This window comes from Nesoenas mayeri (genome assembly GCF_963082525.1).
Source record: "Nesoenas mayeri genome assembly, chromosome: 4".
Classification (NCBI taxonomy): Eukaryota; Metazoa; Chordata; class Aves; order Columbiformes; family Columbidae; genus Nesoenas; species Nesoenas mayeri.
The window spans coordinates 26,704,688-26,721,639 of NC_137540.1; the positions used below are offsets into that span (position 1 = coordinate 26,704,688).

General features: G+C 38.9%; 2 protein-coding genes across 6 annotated transcripts in view; both read left to right on the forward strand.

The window, feature by feature from the left end:
• ANKRD17 (ankyrin repeat domain 17) overlaps positions 1-8,222 on the forward strand; it is a 97,566-nt gene extending 89,344 nt beyond the window's left edge. For 2 of the 4 annotated variants that reach the window (XM_080343132.1, XM_080343133.1), the window contains exons 30-34: positions 1,350-1,547; positions 2,672-2,920; positions 4,811-4,986; positions 5,322-5,486; positions 7,363-8,222. In XM_080343132.1, the coding sequence (XP_080199258.1) occupies positions 1,350-1,547; positions 2,672-2,920; positions 4,811-4,986; positions 5,322-5,486; positions 7,363-7,422 (848 nt within the window). In that variant the 3' untranslated portion in view covers positions 7,423-8,222. The remainder of the gene's footprint in view (positions 1-1,349; positions 1,548-2,671; positions 2,921-4,810; positions 4,987-5,321; positions 5,487-7,362) is intronic. The other 2 variants (XM_080343134.1, XM_080343135.1) reach the window with 2 other exon arrangements.
• Positions 8,223-9,840: 1,618 nt separating this feature from the next.
• COX18 (cytochrome c oxidase assembly factor COX18) lies at positions 9,841-15,967 on the forward strand. 2 transcript variants are annotated; one of them, XR_013922044.1, is made up of 7 exons: positions 9,841-10,150; positions 11,672-11,772; positions 12,283-12,446; positions 13,554-13,666; positions 14,696-14,803; positions 15,385-15,453; positions 15,573-15,627. XR_013922044.1 is itself a non-coding variant. In XM_080343136.1 (6 exons), exons 1-6 carry the CDS (start codon positions 9,857-9,859, stop codon positions 15,744-15,746), a joined length of 954 nt encoding a protein of 317 aa, XP_080199262.1. In that variant the 5' UTR covers positions 9,841-9,856; the 3' UTR covers positions 15,747-15,967. The 2 variants fall into 2 exon arrangements, 1 of the variants encoding a protein (XP_080199262.1); XM_080343136.1 differs by lacking the exon at positions 15,385-15,453 and having other exon boundaries at positions 15,573-15,967.
• Positions 15,968-16,952: the final 985 nt, after the last annotated feature.

Below are 16,952 nucleotides of genomic sequence, written 5' to 3' on the forward strand. Positions count from 1 at the left end.
ACAACCTCTTCCAAACATTAGGTTTAGACAAAAATTTGTGTTTTGATGTGAATTCATTGTGAGACATGTGTGTTGTCTTAAATACTAAATTAAATAAGGTTAATTTGACTTGGTGAAATTTGGAGTGAGATGTTTAGCCTGCTGTGCAAGCTGAGGCCAAGGAGTTGTCATAGAACTTTTCTGTAGCCTCTGGAAAGGACACACACAATTTGTACTATCTCTGCCTGTTTCAGTAGGACCTGTGAGTTGTTTATGAAGTTGCATATGAATCTGGAGATGTAACAGATTTTCTGTAATTTGTGAACAATGGGGTGCTGAGTAGCTTTTGAGGCAACCTCCATGAATTTTGCCAATTTAATATACTTCTTAGCATTTTGACATCTGCGCACTTGGACGCTGTGTATCACTTGCATATACTTGTTGGTTCCCGAGTAAAAGCAGTGCTCTATCATGCTCCTGCTGTTGTATCAGCAATTTTTCTTTTGGAAAGCTGCAAATACAATAAATTAAGTTCGATATGTCCATAGCATCAGGAAGAGTTACATGAGTCCATAAGAAAGTAGCCCCTGAGAGCCCAAAAAACTTCACAAAAAATAAAGGGTTGTGTCTTGATAAAGAACAATGCAGAGGAGGCAGGTGCTGTTTGATTCTTCTGTCTGTCACTGCTTAAGGGTTGTTGTAAATCTTCTGTCATTAGCTTTATGAATCGGAGAAAGATGCAAATGCCACAGCAGTTGGGTGGTAGCAAGCTTGTGTAACAGTTTTGGAATTTAACATTTTAAGATTTTATTTTTTCATTTCTTCACTGAGGAGAATATTAAGGGGGTAGTAATTCTTGTGAATTCCTTGCCTAATGTGAGTTGCTCTTTAAGAACTGGAGCCAGTTGGTCTTAATAAAATAAAATTTTCTGAAGCAAATGGGTCCATGGTTGGAAAAAACCACTTAACTGTTGATTGTGTATATAGAGATTATTCTCCTGTAAAATAAATAACAAATGGAGAAAGTATTCACATCTTTAATATTATTTCCACTGTTCCTGGTACAAAAATCATACTTACTGTACCTGCAAAATTTAAATAACAGGTTAATAATGTTACTCATTAACTCTGTTACTTTCCAATGTCCAGTTACATCAGAAAATGTATTGAATTCCCTTAATTGATTTCCATTCAAGGTACCTGCATGATACATAAATGAAGAATGTTGCTTATGTTACTTTAAAAAAAAAAGGGCAACAAGAAAAACCACAAAGCTAAAAAGTGGAAAAAAAAAAATTGATTTGATTAGTTTTCCTTCTTTATGGGACACCTCTTTACAGAGAAGTCACTTATTCCAATTTCTCTCACAGGTATTGTCAGTATGGATTCACCCTATGCTTCTGTAACACCTTCTTCTACACATTTGGGTAATTTTGCTTCAAACCTTTCAGGAGGTCAGATATATGCACCTGGGACACCTCTTGGTGGAGCACCTGCAGCTGCTAATTTTAGCAGACAGCATTTTTCCCCACTTAGTTTATTGCCTCCATGTTCATCAGCATCAAATGGTGAGTTCTAGTCAGTGGGAAACTAGTTGAGAATACTTGTACAACTCAAGTGGACTCACGTACTGCCTGTTTTAGATTGGCTTCTCTAGTTAGGCTATTTTTAACTTCAGAGGTTTAGATATGTGTTAAACCTTTATGCAGTCACAGCTTTTTGACATAAAATTTTGCTGTGGAAGTTCTGATCTCTAGTCTGCTTTTTTTTTTTTTAAACGGCTATGGTTTTGTTGTGCTATTTGGGAGATCCTTATTTTTGTAATTAACTTTGGACTGTTAAAGTAAATTATGTTCTTTTAGTCACCTTACAAGGTGACTGAAATGTTGGGTTTTGGTTTGTGAAGGTAATACTCCAAGTGTGAGTTGTGTCAACTATGTAATGATCTTTTACTACAGCTAGCTTTGTTGTGATGATTGGTTAGTGTTTCTGACATTCTTAAAACAGAACTGTGTAATGTATTCCAGCAGAAGATACTTAAGGCAAGTTCTCATACCGTCCTCCATAGTTGCCCCCTGCAGTTTCATCTACATGGTTCTTTGGACAGAAAAAAAATAAACTGTTGAGTGATGGCTTATTCAGGGAACAAGTTAGTTGGATTTCATGGCAAGGATAATACTAAACAAGTGAAAAAAAAAAAACAAAAAAAAAAACACAGAGAATGAAAGAAGATTTTTAAAAAAAAAAAACCACACACACATACACAAAAAACAAACAAAACCAAAAACCAACACCAAAAAAAACCCAAAACAAATAAAAAACCCACCAACCAAACAACAGCACGTTGCAGTGATGCTTTTGGATATACTTCTTAAACCCTCTGTTGCTAATATGAAGTAACACTTAGTTAATATTTTTAATTTTCTGTTGTGATCAGCTGCAGTGTATGTCAAGTAGCTGTGCTGGCAGGGCATGGTAATCATTTATCTGAGAGACTAAATTGATGGTGAATGTCTCTAGTCTGAAAGTAAAACTGCTAAATTATCTTGAAATGTTTTCTGTAACAATCTGGCACTAACAAACTCCCCATTTTGATTTTTTTGATGCATTTCTTGATACTAAAGGATAGGTTTATGGTGACTTGAGAAGATCTAGCTGTTATTACTAAGTGTTCTCATTGTTTTTCTTGCAGAATCTCCTGCTCAGTCGGTGTCTTCTGGAGTAAGAGCAACATCTCCCACCCCTTCGGCAGTGTCCTTGGGATCAGAAAAATCTAGTAATGTTTCACAGGACAGAAAGGTTCCTGTTCCTATTGGGACTGAACGGTCTGCACGTATTAGACAAACTGGAAGTTCTACTCCATCTGTTATTGGGAGCAACTTAGCTGCTCCAGTGGGACATAGTGGTATCTGGTCCTTCGAAGGTATAGGTGGCAGTCAAGGTATGTAGTGCTAATAGATGTCTCTGTGCTTGCAGATAACCAACAATATTGTGTTTTCCTAACTTGCCTTTGGAGCTGAAGGATGATGTAGAAGTGAGTGCCTTAAAATGGAGTGCTTTTTCTGAAGGAGTTGTAGCACTGACTTGTGTTTGCCTTCCAATTCAGTTAATTGTGTTTTAACAAGGTCTCAGAAAACCTCAGGGGTCCTGGCTGTGAAGATTTGTTACTCAAAGCAAGAAATAACAGGGAAAATGAAACCACAGGGTTTACGTGGAAGAACTGAGTGAGGATCATGTAATGTGTATTTTCTTTCTGTTGATAAATAGATGATATTGTACGAAAGTATTTAATCTTTTAGTTCATAGCCAAAATGCAACTTTTTGTCATGAGAATGAGATTTGTTTTCCTGAATTGGTGGTATTTAATATGTGAGTATTCCTTGTTCTTTCAAGTTATGCCATGTGCATTTTACTAATGCAAGACTCTCAGCTCTCCTGTAGAATTCAGTATTTAAGAACTCATGGAAAACTTTTGTTACTTGATGGGACAGCACTTCTCAGCAAACACTTCAGAAGTTTTAGATCCACTTTATAGGAGATGGCTGAATTTGTTTCAAGTTGGTTTTGGGGGGTTGTTTTTTTATGTGGTATTTTGTTTGCTTGAGATGAGGAGGGGAGGGCATCATGAGATGATGCTGGATCGTACCTCTGGAGGTTATCTCAATCTCCTGCACAAAGTAACATTTGCTATGAGGTCAGATGGGCTTGCTCAGGGTCTGAACCTATCTGCTATTGAAAGCTTTCAAGGATTAAAACTGCTCAGCTTCTTTGAACAACCTGTTCCACTGCTTCTCTGAGGAGTCCAAACAGCTTAGGAGTTTAGTAGACTGACTGTGCACATGCTTTGCATGCAATGAGTATATTGTCTTGGTTTTTCTTCCCTAAATACAAAATAGATAATATGTATCCAAAGCTGGTTTTAATTCCTCTAACAGTTGTTTTTTCTTTCTCCTCCCTCTTCCCTCTTCCTCCTCCCCTCATCTTCCTCCCTCTTCTTAATCTTCTTCAGTCTGTGTAGTAAGCAGCTATTCATCATGAAGGCTTTAGAAATTCAGTATTTTTATGTGTATGGTCTAGGTATAAAAGTTGTGCTTTGTCTTTGCTTTGCTTTTGTAATGCTGCTTTCTTTTTACTTCATTCAATTACTTCAAGGTTTTGTTGTTTTGCGGTTTTGTTGTTTTGCAGTTCGGAATGGATTGGCTCTTGCTGCGTATTGGGATGGCTTAATAAATGTTTCTGTATTCCTTCTCTGACTGTCATCTCCCATACTAATTTGCTTACATTTTAATTTCAAAAATTGGCTTGCTGAATGTCTGAGGTTGGAACTTGTGGTAACAATACCAAGCTGCCTTTAATGAATTCCTGTGATTAGAACATGAACACATGGCTCTAGCTGATCATTTTCTGATTTTGCTTTTCAAAAGTACTTTTGTCTCTTAGTTCATTCATGAAAGAATTCTAATGAATTAGAGCAAATAGCCTTCATAGCATACATACCTCTTTCACAGCACCAAAAGGGCAAGGAATCAAGGTTTTTGGAGGAGGAAGAAGTTAGCACAAATGCCATCTTTCCCTTTCAAATGAAGGAAAATTGTAGAGGTGGTGCTTTGGTTGCATGTAACTGTTCATAACTCCTTGCTCAGGTGTTACTCTTAAGTACAGGTGCCATTTCTGATGCTCTCCAATCCACATGCACCTCTGTTTTTAATGCAGGTGGATGCACAAGAACTGTAAGCTGAGCAAATGTCAGTTTTAGAAATGGTACAGTGTAAATGTTTATCCTGGAAAAGTGGTGGTTTAATGCTTATTCCTGTGTTGTCTGTGGTGTTAGATAAAGTGGACTGGTGTCACAGCGGCATGGGGAGCCACATGATCCACAGGCCCATGTCTGATCCAGGGGTGTTCTCGCACCAAGCCATGGAGAGAGACAGCACGGGAATCGTAACGCCTTCTGGTACATTCCATCAGCCTATTCCTGCAGGATACATGGACTTCCCAAAAGTCGGGGTAATGACCTTCTTGGACTTGATATGTACGGTACTGCTTAATTTCCCTGTCAGTTTGGGGGGCTGACGGACAACGTGGAGATATTGTTCACTGTGTGGTTGAGTGTGTGTAAGCTAAGCACTAACTGGCCCTCAGAGTATTATTCAAGCCTAGATCTAATAAAAAATAACTTGTCCTTGGTGTAATAAATACATGCATAGAAAGGTTTTTCTTAGTGTTTCATTACTGCTTTGAGACTGATAATTTCTTTAGCATTCATCCCTTTTTGTATGTGCAATAGTAGCAGTGTTTATGAATACATACTAATTCTTGCTTTTTTTTTTCCTTCTCCTCAGGGTATGCCTTTTTCTGTGTATGGGAATGCAATGATTCCTCCTGTAGCCCCCATCACAGATGGTACTGGAGGCCCTATATTTAATGGGCCTCATGCTGCTGACCCATCTTGGAACTCACTGATAAAGATGGTTTCAAATTCCACAGAAAATAATGGGCCTCAGACGGTACTATTTCCATTTTTATACTCACAGTTTTGTTTTAACTTAAGAAACTATGTGGTGAAGATAAGATCCTAGCTGTTAGAAAGTAGGAAAATACAGGGTAGTGTTTCTCCTTTTGGTCATGTCTCTAAGGAGCTAATACAGCCCACATACTCACTACAACACAGTCCTTCTGTGTGCTTACTGACAACTTCTAAACCTGAGTCGTCCCCCAAAATAAGTGTTAATTGACCCAATAAAATAAATCGGCATCACTGAGTTAATGTAGTTTAAAGGAGTGTGCTATATGTACTGCTGTGAACATATTTGGCCTTGGGAACTAGGAAGCTTTCTTCCCAGATAAGCTCAGAGAAGCTGCCTATTTAATCAGAATAGAGACCTGGTTAATTAATGTAGATCAGCTTTTTTGATTGTGTTGCAGGCAAGTCTAGATACAAAAGATTGGTTTACATAGTCTATTATACTCTAAATGATTGTGATTTCTGTGTGTGCATTTCTGTACGTGGGAAAACACAATTGATTTGCTTCTGTGTGAAAAAGCCCATTTATCTGACCTTAATGTATGCTTTCCTGTCCCAAAAAGGGAAAAAAATAGCCGTCTGTTTAAAAGACAAATAGATGAGGTTCTTAGGAACTAGAATTAGGTTATGGTTATGTGGTAGAATTAGGTTATGGTTGGACTCAGTGATCCTGAGGGTCTCTTCCAACTGAAATGATTCTGTGATTAGGTCTAAAGGGTTGTTGCTAGGCCCTGAAAGGTCTGAGGTCTTCACACTGGGAGTTGATATAGGAAGGGAGTAAGCAGCTTTTCTGTCCACTGCTCTGATCTTGCCTGGGTTGTAGGCTTGTCCATGAAATATAATTTAGGTACAGCAATTATGTTCCCCTAAACCTCTTGTTCATATTCAGGACAGCCACCAATATTATAATGGGTCATCCATAGCTGTTGTTATGTTATATCCCATATTTATGTTGAATTACATTGTGAGCTTTTGTTATACTGTTATTAAATAAGGTATTTCTGGACTTAATTTGCTTCAGAATCATCCAGGCTGCAAGCAGGGCCTCCCAGCTCTGGCAGACCAGAGGTGTGCAGAAGCAGCAGTCTGGTTTTTGGCCAGAGTTCATGTACCGCTCTAAAGTGGCTGGTGACCATTGTGATGTGACTTCTGATTTAGTGAGAGAACTTTGTCCCCCAGAAAAGGCTTTTACTTATCCTTGGGTTTCCCTGGAGCTGCAGGCGGTGTTATGCATTGGAGGAAAATAATTAAAGATGCCGGAAATAAGTTCTTAGTTGTGTGAGCTTCCTAAGGTAGAGGGGAAAGTCAGTCTCTTGGTCTGACAGCTGGAGGTCTTGAGGCACTGTCCTTGCGAACAATTTTGTGCATATGCAGAGTCCTGTTAATTCTCCTTGAAGGCAGAGCTGACATATTAGGAGGCTGTACTTTTTCCCTGTGTCTAAAAGGAAGCATTTTTCCAGTAAGATACTATAAAATATATTAGATCAGTGTTGCTGTGGTGGAGGAACCAGTGGGTGTAAATAGCACTGATTGCTTTTGTTTCACTGTTGAAGGAAAACAGTTGGGCCGGGTGAAAGGTTTTTTTTCACTAAGTAGAAAGGAAGAGTAAGATGGAACATTTGGCTGAGGTGAACAAGTATAGGCAGAAGGATGAAAACCCAGTTTCCCTCTTTTCTCGCCTGAATAAAGGATAAAACACAAATGATGGAAGTAAATCAGTGTAGTTTGATTCCAGTGTTGTCTGATGCTGGGCTTTACTTCAGTGCAGTGAAAACTGTCAGCACCGCAGTTTGAGTTTGACTTCTGAACTGTTTTGAGCAGCCCCAAAGTACAATGTTAAATGAAGCTTTCTCTTTCAGGTGTGGACTGGAACCTGGACACCTCACATGAACAGTGTGCATATGAACCAGCTTGGCTGAGTGGGATCAACTTGCTAGCCTTGAGATTCCTTTTTTGCAGAGGAAACCACAAATGGCCGAAACAGTTTATGTGCTCCCAGATCATTCTACTGATGTGCTTGACTGAAGTGTGTAGGCTTTTTGCAGAAGAACTTACTAACTGACTTTTTTCTGTGAACATTGTGACTGCCCATTCCCCACCATCATACGTTTCAACTTAGTTAGCCTTTATTCTTTCCTTTACTTTTTTTTTTTCCTGACATAACTTTCTGTTGAAGCTGTTCTTTGGCTGGTTGGTTTTAGTACTGTAAACTGCTTCTGAGCAAACACAGAAATTTAGCAAAATTATGTAAACATGATCCTGAAGTTTTAGAATGGCAAATAAATGTACAATTGTTTACATAACAAATGGCTAAGCAGAAAGTAAATTTCAATATGTCAGTATAGAGGCTCTACTTTATGTAGACTTAAATTAATGTGAGATATGTACCTTCATATTCAGAAATCTGGATGTTTCCTTCATACATTAAACTATTAATAAGCATAACTTTTCTACTTGTGTAATTTAAGTACAGTATAAAAAATGGGCATTATTAGAGGGCTTTTTCCAAATACCTATTGGATTGTTTTGAGAACGCATACATCAGTTGTAACCACATACAAGGAGTTTACATTTTTCTTCTGTGGAAGGCTCTTCAGCAAAAAGCGCTTGAGAAAATAGCCTTTTGGCACATTGAGAGTTGTCTCCACATGGAACTCCCCAACTTGTGTGGTAAATGTATCACGCTGCAGCGTCTATTAAAAATTATTCTTACACTTGGGTTGATGCAGCAAGGTCTGTTCTGTTCCATGAGTGCTCCCAGAGCTTCTGTTTGCTGGTTCCTTTTTTTGCCTTACAATGACCTTTCTATACATATGTACTTGGTGTTAGTTCAAGACTCACAGGTTTAGCAGAGTGTATCTTGGTTTGAACTGGGTCACTGTCCTGTGAAGATTTAATTTGCAACGTCCAAGTGAGAATTTCCTTTGAGTCACCTTCAGTAGGTGTCACCTTCTTCACTTGCAGTTGCTTGGGGTGAACAGCGGTCACAGGAAGTCAGCTCAGGGATCCTGTGAGGCCAGACTTGGTCAGCAGTAGCACAAATCTCTGTTCAGGATCCCCGTACAGTTTGTCTAAAAGTTTAATGTATTTTTGTGGAGGACAGTATGGGCCAGTGTGATCTGTTGCTGTTTTTTCTGTGTGGAGGAAGGCTTGTTTTTTTCCTTGCTGTGTTGCTTGGAGTCAACCATTCTGTTGTATATTCTGAGGGAAACAATGTGGGGAAGAAACAATCTCATGTAAGCTAAACAGTCTGCTTTTAAGTCTGGAATTGAGGAAGTGCTATTTTGTATTTATTTTTGCACTCCTTTAAAAGGCAGAAGAAAACGAAACAAAACCACTCGTCCAAGAAACCTCCTTCCTTATTAATGTGACATTTCTGAGGTGTCCAGGTTTGTCCGTACTGATGTCCATATACATTCCCACAGGTGATGTTCTAAATGAAAGCAAGCTCCTTTTTCCAGCTCTCTGATAATCTGAAATACATTGTGTAAAGAACTATGTAGTTGCAAAATGGATACCAGACTGAAGAACTGCTAAGAAAAATGGTTAAAACTCTATTTTAGCACCTTGCTCTGAGTGTCCTTCAAGGCTTCTGTATGACCTTTTAGCCCTCTAGTAGGATTTTTTGTTTAACCCTTCAATTTAGGATGACCTGCATTCTTACTCTAAAATAATCCTACTAAGAAATATTGCTCAGTATTTTATTACAACACTCTGTGGGGTTTCTTATCCATATTTTGTTGATTTGAAAAATCAAGCTGCAGCTAGGGGCCATCCTTCAGGATGCTATGTTCGTGGCATTGCGCATGTTAAAACTGATCCTGGGCATTTTTGGCAGGCTGCATGAGGATCTTTTTTTTCCCCCTTATAACTCTTTTTTTTTTTTTTTTGTATTTTACATATAATGCTTTTTGACCAATAAATTAATAAAAAAACACTCTGCTGAGACCTGGCAGGTCTTTAAGACAAAGAAACAAAAACTTTTTTAAGAGAGAGGGACTGTGCATATGGAGCATCACTCAGGCTGCAAAGCCAGCAGCACCGTGCAGCAACCAGCAGTTGTGTGTGTGCTCCAAGCAGTTTCTCTACTGTTATGAGCTGTGGAAAAGAGGTAAGTAGACACAGGCACGGCACAACCTCCGACTCAATTTGCAGCTCTTTGCAGTGCCCTCCTTGTTGATGAGGCATTGTTGATTGCTAATAGCCGCTGGGCCTTTCCTGCCCTCACTCATCATGGCCGGCGCGGGGCGGGCCGTCTCCGCCTGCGCAGTCGGCGCATGTGCGGGAAGGGGGTGAGACTGTGAGGCTACCGCCTCATGACTAAGGGAGGTGTGCGCGCTGCAGCCGTTAGGTATGTGGCGTCTCACTTTGCCGCTGTGGCGGGGGGCGTGCGGCGCGGCCGTTGCTCGCGCGCAGAGCCGGCGGTTAACGGTCGCCGCGTTGTTCTCAGCGCCGAGCGGGAGCCCCGGCGGTGGGTACGAGTGGCTGGCGCAGTCGGCGCCCGTGCACTGGGCGGAAGATGGACTGGTGGCGCTGCAGGCGGCCACGGGGCTGCCTTGGTGGGCCGCCATCGTGTGCGGCGCCGCCCTACTCCGCACAGCCGTCACCTTGCCGCTCGCCGCGCACCAGGGCCGGCTCCTGGCCAAGGTGGGTTCCCTGTGTCTTGAGGGTGGTGGTGGTGCACCCCATCGCTCGGAGTGCGTTTGCTGTGTTGTGTGAGGGACCGACGGTCACCGCCAGCAACTCTCAGTGTGCTCTGTGCGGAATTGCAGGTGGCCTGCTGTGGCAGACAGGACAGTAGCTCCTGGTGAGGGTGGCATTCTGTAACAAAAGGGGGGTGGTTTCTCTTGTGTGGTGCTAGTGTATTTTTACAAAACCGCTGTTGTGTGGTCATGGCTGTAGTATCCCCTTTTACCAGCATCTGCTTGTGCCGCCTGTTGGCCTCATGTGGTGCAGGGCACCGCAACTCATGAGAGGTCTTCCTGTGCTTATAAATGTGTATTGTTTTTTCCTTGGACACATTTAAGTCTAAATAAAACCAAAAAATGGGGATGTGTTTCTTTACAGTAGCTATGTGTAAAGCAAGGTGCTTTAGTGTGAGAGTCAAATGGTGTATGCTAGGGACTTTCTGTGACTTGCTGTATTAACTTAAAACTCTTGCTAAAGCTGCTCCAGTAAAAATTTAAGTGAACTAGCTGTTTTAAAATACCTGTCTTTCTTCAAAAGTAAGTAAAACAGTTGAAGTTACTAAAGAAGTTGTATGCTGTGCCTACAGTGGTAAAGGAACTAGTGGTATGAAGCAGGACAACAGGAACTTTTTGTGTGATTTTTTTTTAATCGACCTATGGGGACTTCAGGGTGGTACATGACAGCTGCTAGAACTTGAGTCTGATTTGGAATCAGGTGGATCTTTGTTCTTCACGGGTGCACGGTCTATGGGTAATAGCAGCAACGGTCAAGCTGGTAAATGCAGCTTGTTCCTTGGACAATGGGTGTTCTTTAGTGACTATCGTTCAAGAAGTATTACTGTAGAAGAGTTATATTTTAATTCTTGCAGAGTGTTTGAGGCTGTGTGTGTGTGTTGTTTTTTTGAGGGGGTTGTAGGGTTTTTTTGTCGTTTCTTTTGGTGGCTTTGTTGGTTTGGGTTTTGTTGGTTTTGTGGGTTTTTTTTTTTTTTCTGTGGCTTGTGTTTGTTTTTTTTGTTTTTCCTCCTTGGTAATACTTGTTCATTTTTTCTTTTCGTTGCAAAAGCTAATATTGTAGCATAGTCTTGTATAGTGGGATGTCTTCTTGTTCTTCAGGATAGTGACTTTGGTGATTGCAGTCTTGCTGGGCTTCAAATCTTTTGAGGTGGCATTAAATGTTTGGGGTTTTTTTATTAAACAGCTGGTCACAGTTCCTAAAAGAAGTTTATTAAGAATTAAATATAAAGTCTAATTATGTGTTTATTTCATTTAATAAGATTATTACTGCACAATTAGTAGGATTGTTATTGCAAGTACTTTTTACTAGTATCTTCATATGTTAATTTTGTTTAAAGATTAAAGGTGTTCAGCTTTGCACTGTATCTTTCACAGTTGTTTTTCATGTCTGTACAGTGTCGGGTGGGGAGAGGAAGCGGTTGTTACGTGGAACTATGCATAAACATTTTTCCTTTTCTTTAGCTAGTTGGAAAATTTGCAGCCTGAGATTAAAAAGCTAGCTGAGCACCTTCGCTATGAAGTTTCTGTTCGTGGAAGGCAATTGGGTTGGTCTGAAAAGGTTGCCAGGTAAGACAACTGATTGGATATCCCATATAAATCCATTCCAGATTTGGCAGGCAGAGAAAGTCCTACAAAAAACAAACTTTATAAATAGCTTATGTTCTTGACCAAAGCTTAGATTTTCCTACCACTTCCCTGACCTGTTTGTGTATGTTTGTATTGCTTGTCAGGGTGTATCTGTTTTAAAGTCCTGAATCTGTGGTGGGCTTATGATTATAGGGCCGAATACAGGATTCTTTTGTGGTCTTTTCTTGTGACTAAAGTTTCCATATCTATTGGAGTATCTAAATGTTGTTAGGAACTTGACGCTTGCATGGTTATAAAGGAACAGGACTGGGAGTTGGCAAAGGAGAGAGGCACGCATAAAGAGGAAAGAACTTCAGTTTTTCTAGTTACACATAAATAAGCCAGTTTCATATGCCTGTAGAACACTTATTTCAGATTTTGGGAAGCTACTCTATTACAGGTATTGTAAGATGTTTTTTGATTTTGTTTGTTATTGTTTTTTCCTAAAAGGTTCCATTTTAAGAGAAACCTACGAAGGATTATTACAGAACTCTACATTCGAGACAACTGTCATCCCTTCAAAGCTACTTTATTGGTGTGGGTGCAGATTCCTATGTGGGTTAGCGTGTCCCTCGCTTTGCGCAACTGCAGTGTTGGTACCATGGACTCAGAAGGTAATTAATCTGAACAGACATACTTTTAAGGGCCATTTTTCCTTCAGTTACTATTTTTATAGATACTTCATTGGTTAAATAACACAGTCTCCTGAGCTTGATAAATAAGCTGATCTAAATTACTACTTCAGTACTAGATTTTTATGCTTAGCATAGTTTAAGCATAGATAAATATATGATTAAAATGTTTTTCAAGTATTTTTATTAGATACATTATATGTGTACTAGATTAAACCACAGTTCGTTAATCAAAGAACTTGTGTCTGGACCACAACTCTACTTTTCTTTGGTTTGAACTATTTTAGCAGGTATTCACAGCATGCAAAGTGTCACTGATCTCTACATACATGCTCTCTGTGTTCGTAATAGTGTTGTGAGCTTTGTAAGATGCATCTTTAAAAGCTGTATTTGGGTCTTAGCTCTGGGAAGCAATGCAACATTTTCTTGGATCATGCTGGCACTCAGTTGTTCAGTGGTCTTCTGAAGATGGTTACTAGCAAAAGAAAAATCTATCTTGAGATTTTTCAGGTTCACAAGGTAAACATATGTAGCAAATGATGTTACCCATGCTACAGTACATTCTCTATTGATTTGTATTTTTTGTTTCATGTGAAGTACTATAGACAAGTTGAACGTGTGGGTTATTTTTAAATAAAAGTACAGATATTTTAATCTTTTAGAAAAGATTTTGTAGTTTGTTCTTCTGAACAAAAATGCGAGAAATCGGTTTGTTATTAAGAAAAATAAAATTATTTTTAAAACATAAAATATGTAGTCACTGTAGGTTACTGCACTATATATTTTTCTCATTGACATGTAAAAAGGTGCTTCAGATCAAGCTAGTTTTTCTCACTGGTTTACATGAATTGCTGGTTGTCATGAGCTAACTGGGACTTTGGCCTGCATCACCCATCATTTTTCACTTGCATTGATAGCACGCTGCCTTGACATGTGATCTGTTAAACCAACTACTTTAGTAGTATTTTTCCTGTAGATAAAATGTACCTAGAAACTTGGATGATTTGACTGTAATATGTGCTACAAGTGTGACTAACTTGAGGTAGCAAATCATACTTAATTCTGTTTTTCTTTAAACTCTTCTTGTAGTTCAAGAACAGTTTTCAGCAGGTGGAGCGTTGTGGTTTAGAGATCTCACGGCACCAGAGTCCACATGGATCTTGCCAGTTGCCCTCGGGCTCGTGAATTTGCTGATAGTGGAGGTATGTTGGGTGGAATAAATAGGATGATTGTAAAGGGATAATTTTTTTTATAGCATTGAAAGACACCATTACCTGGTTATAAAACATGCTAACATAGTGATAACTTTGGATTATGAGTGCTTTAAATTCATTGGGCAGAACTGAAAAGTAACTTAATTGTTCTGTGCATTTGAATGTGTAGGTGTCTTGTTTAGAGATGACAAATCCTGATGTGACATTTATCAGATGCTTTATTTCCTTTACTTGGGGCTCAGTAAAATGTAGTCTTGAATATGAAGCTTCTAATGGTATTCTAATGAGCTTCCTGGGGTTTAAGCATCCAGAAGCACTTGTGGGTTTTATTGGTTTGTTCCTCCCAAGTAATTTGTTACTGCTTTGTGGTCAAAACTAACAATATAATGTATTCTTAATAAATTTAAAAATTCAGAACTTTTAAGATTGTCAGGGAGACTAATCAACAGAAACAGAAGGGAAAAAAAGTCTTCGTTTCCTATATTTTTGGGTAATTTAATGGAAATACCTCTTGTTTTTTTCTGTTAGATGTTCTCATCAAGCTGTAATCATCTGGATTTCATTCTTACTTCTTTTTCTTCTATGTTGACTGAGACTGAGAGGGGGAAAAAGTCACTATGTGTAGACCAGATTCTGCTTTCATTCCATTATCTATCGACTGGATTTGGTCTGTTTCCTGTTCATGGCCTTTCTCAGAGGGCTGTGCTTCAGGCTGAGGCGTTGAAACTTTTAGATATGTGAAAGTGACTATGTAAAATTATGTTGCCTTCTCATGATTTAGTTGGGTAGTCTGCTAAGTTGGTACAATATTTTCTACTAAGGACTGAACATATAAAACATTGAAGATGTTAAATGAAAGATTGTAGCAGTACATTAATTGAAATGAGGGTGAGAAAGTGAAAATATATGAACTAGAGTGCTGAGTTACAAGAAACCCCTCTGTTGCCTTTTTTCTCCTTTTACTTGTTTCAAAAAGAACTTGTTTGTAATTGTGGGTCTCTCTCCCCTTTCTTTCAGATCTTTGCTTTGCAAAAGCAGGAAGTTTCCAGGTTCCAGAAGCTTGCTACTAATTTCTTTCGAGTGCTGTCAATAGTAATGATCCCTGTTGCTGCAACAGTCCCTTCTGTGAGTACGGTGTTTGCACGGTGCATCCCATAACCTGGGACTCTGTTATGTTCGTAGTGCTTAAAGAGCAGCCCAAATGCCTTATGTATTTAATAGACTATACTCTCTATCATAGTGTGCCCTAAATCAGATGTTTTCTCTGTGCATACATGTAAATTCTTAACACATATGAAACATTTTTGTCCAAGAGGAAAGAATCTGCATACTTTCTAAACATCATTTTCACAAAGTAGGGCTTGGCATGAAATCCAGAGTGGATTAGCATCCTTCTTGTGATCTCAAAAACTGAAAGGAAAACTTGATACAAGGACATAAAAATAAAGCTTTGCTAAGTGTTTGCTTACTCTCTGAGGAAAAGAACATTGTTTTTAGATAAGGAAATTTTTCACAGTCTTCTTAAACCACTTTCATTGTTATACCAGGTGTTCTATTTCTGATTATATTTGCAGTGGTTAGCAAAAACACAGCATCTAGCTGTTTGGCTCATTAACTTCTGGTCTGAAATATAGATGTTTAAACAAGTTTAATATTAATTCATGAACTGTTGTCAAACTTCAGTGTAGATGACTTTTTTCCCCCAGAACTGTTGAGAAAGTGAAAAATTCATTGGAAATGGAAGTCGTTATTGTTATTAAGTGGAGTGTCTTTAGGTGAGTTACTTTTCTTGGTAACTGGCAGTAACCAGTGGTTGTGGTTCATGAGGAGCTGCCCAAAATTGTAGTATTTTCGTTGCATCTGAGGAGGCTGAACTCATTATCTGTCTTTGCAGTCCATGGCGTTGTACTGGTTTTCCTCGAGCTTCGTGGGACTCTCACACAACCTGTTGCTGTGTTCTCCAACCTTTCGTCGACTGTGTTTCATACCAAGGACCAAATCTGACTCGGAGACTCCTTACAGGGATATTGTGTCTGCCTTCACTACCAAATACAATTTCAAGAAATGATGTAATTTGAAATGTTGGAAGAGCTCTCCCACAAAAGTTGCATGGATAATTAAGTAGTGATATTTTATTTGAGATGTACTTATCTACTGTAAAATGGAATTATATTTATTTTCCAAATAAAGCATTGATCATCTGGTTGTAAAGAAGGATTGTTCAACACAAATCCGTCTTTATTGGGAAGTTTCAAGGCTGGTGGTTCTGCAGTTAGAATGTTCAGTAATATGAGGTTGTCTCTTGAAATATCCTAAACTTAAGTTATCAGTTGATTTAATTTAGACACTGGTGCAGATTGATTTGTAACCAGGTATAATAATTTGATATTACAGTAGTTCATGTGATAGCCTTCATAACTGTTCTGATAGCTGTTTTCCTGTGACTGCAAAGTAAACTGATGTTTCATCTTTTGTGCATTAGCTTTGGAGTTAGGTGGACAGGCTGCTTTTATAATTTCTGGTGATCATCTGTTGAGTGACAGCATTATGTTTTTTCCTGATCTCTTTTTCTGTGAATAAAATAGAGTGGCAGATGCTTATTGAGGCAAGTAGCAGCACTTTGAAAAAGAAAGAATTATTATAAGAAACCAAATATTTAATTCAACTGTATATCAAATATTTTTTTTATTTAAGTCCTAAAGCTAAATTGCAAATATTTTATGCCTTAAAGGATCTGTGTTCAATATAGGCACTTCCTGTAAGGGTATTCAATTCACATTTCGCCTTGCTTTGCGTACATCTCAAGTCAGCAGACTGCATTGTTGTGAAACTCCTGCATGCACAGAAGTCTCTGCAAGTCTGATCTCATTAAGAAGTCATCATTTTTCCCTTATAAAAGCAGAAATATGACAGAGGGCAAAGCATCATGTGGATTCTTTGCTGTTGAATGGTTATCATAATGCAGAGTCAGGATGATTCATGCTGTAACTCTTAAAAGTTGGTGCTCATTAATCTTTGATAATAGGAAGTGATTTTTAAATGATGTGGTTTTTTTGTCACTAGAGAAAATGATTTAGCACTGGGAGAGAGAAGCAGATAGAAGACCAGGCAGATGTAGACAACAGTAACAAGTCAACAGTCACATGTCTTTATCATAGTGGAAAGAAGTAGTCCTTTGTTTTATTTATTTGGTTAGGTTGTTCCCTGTCATCCTGACTCTTAGCAAAAGATGGGGGTTTATCAAAGTTTGGCATGTTATGAACTTTCAGTTGTG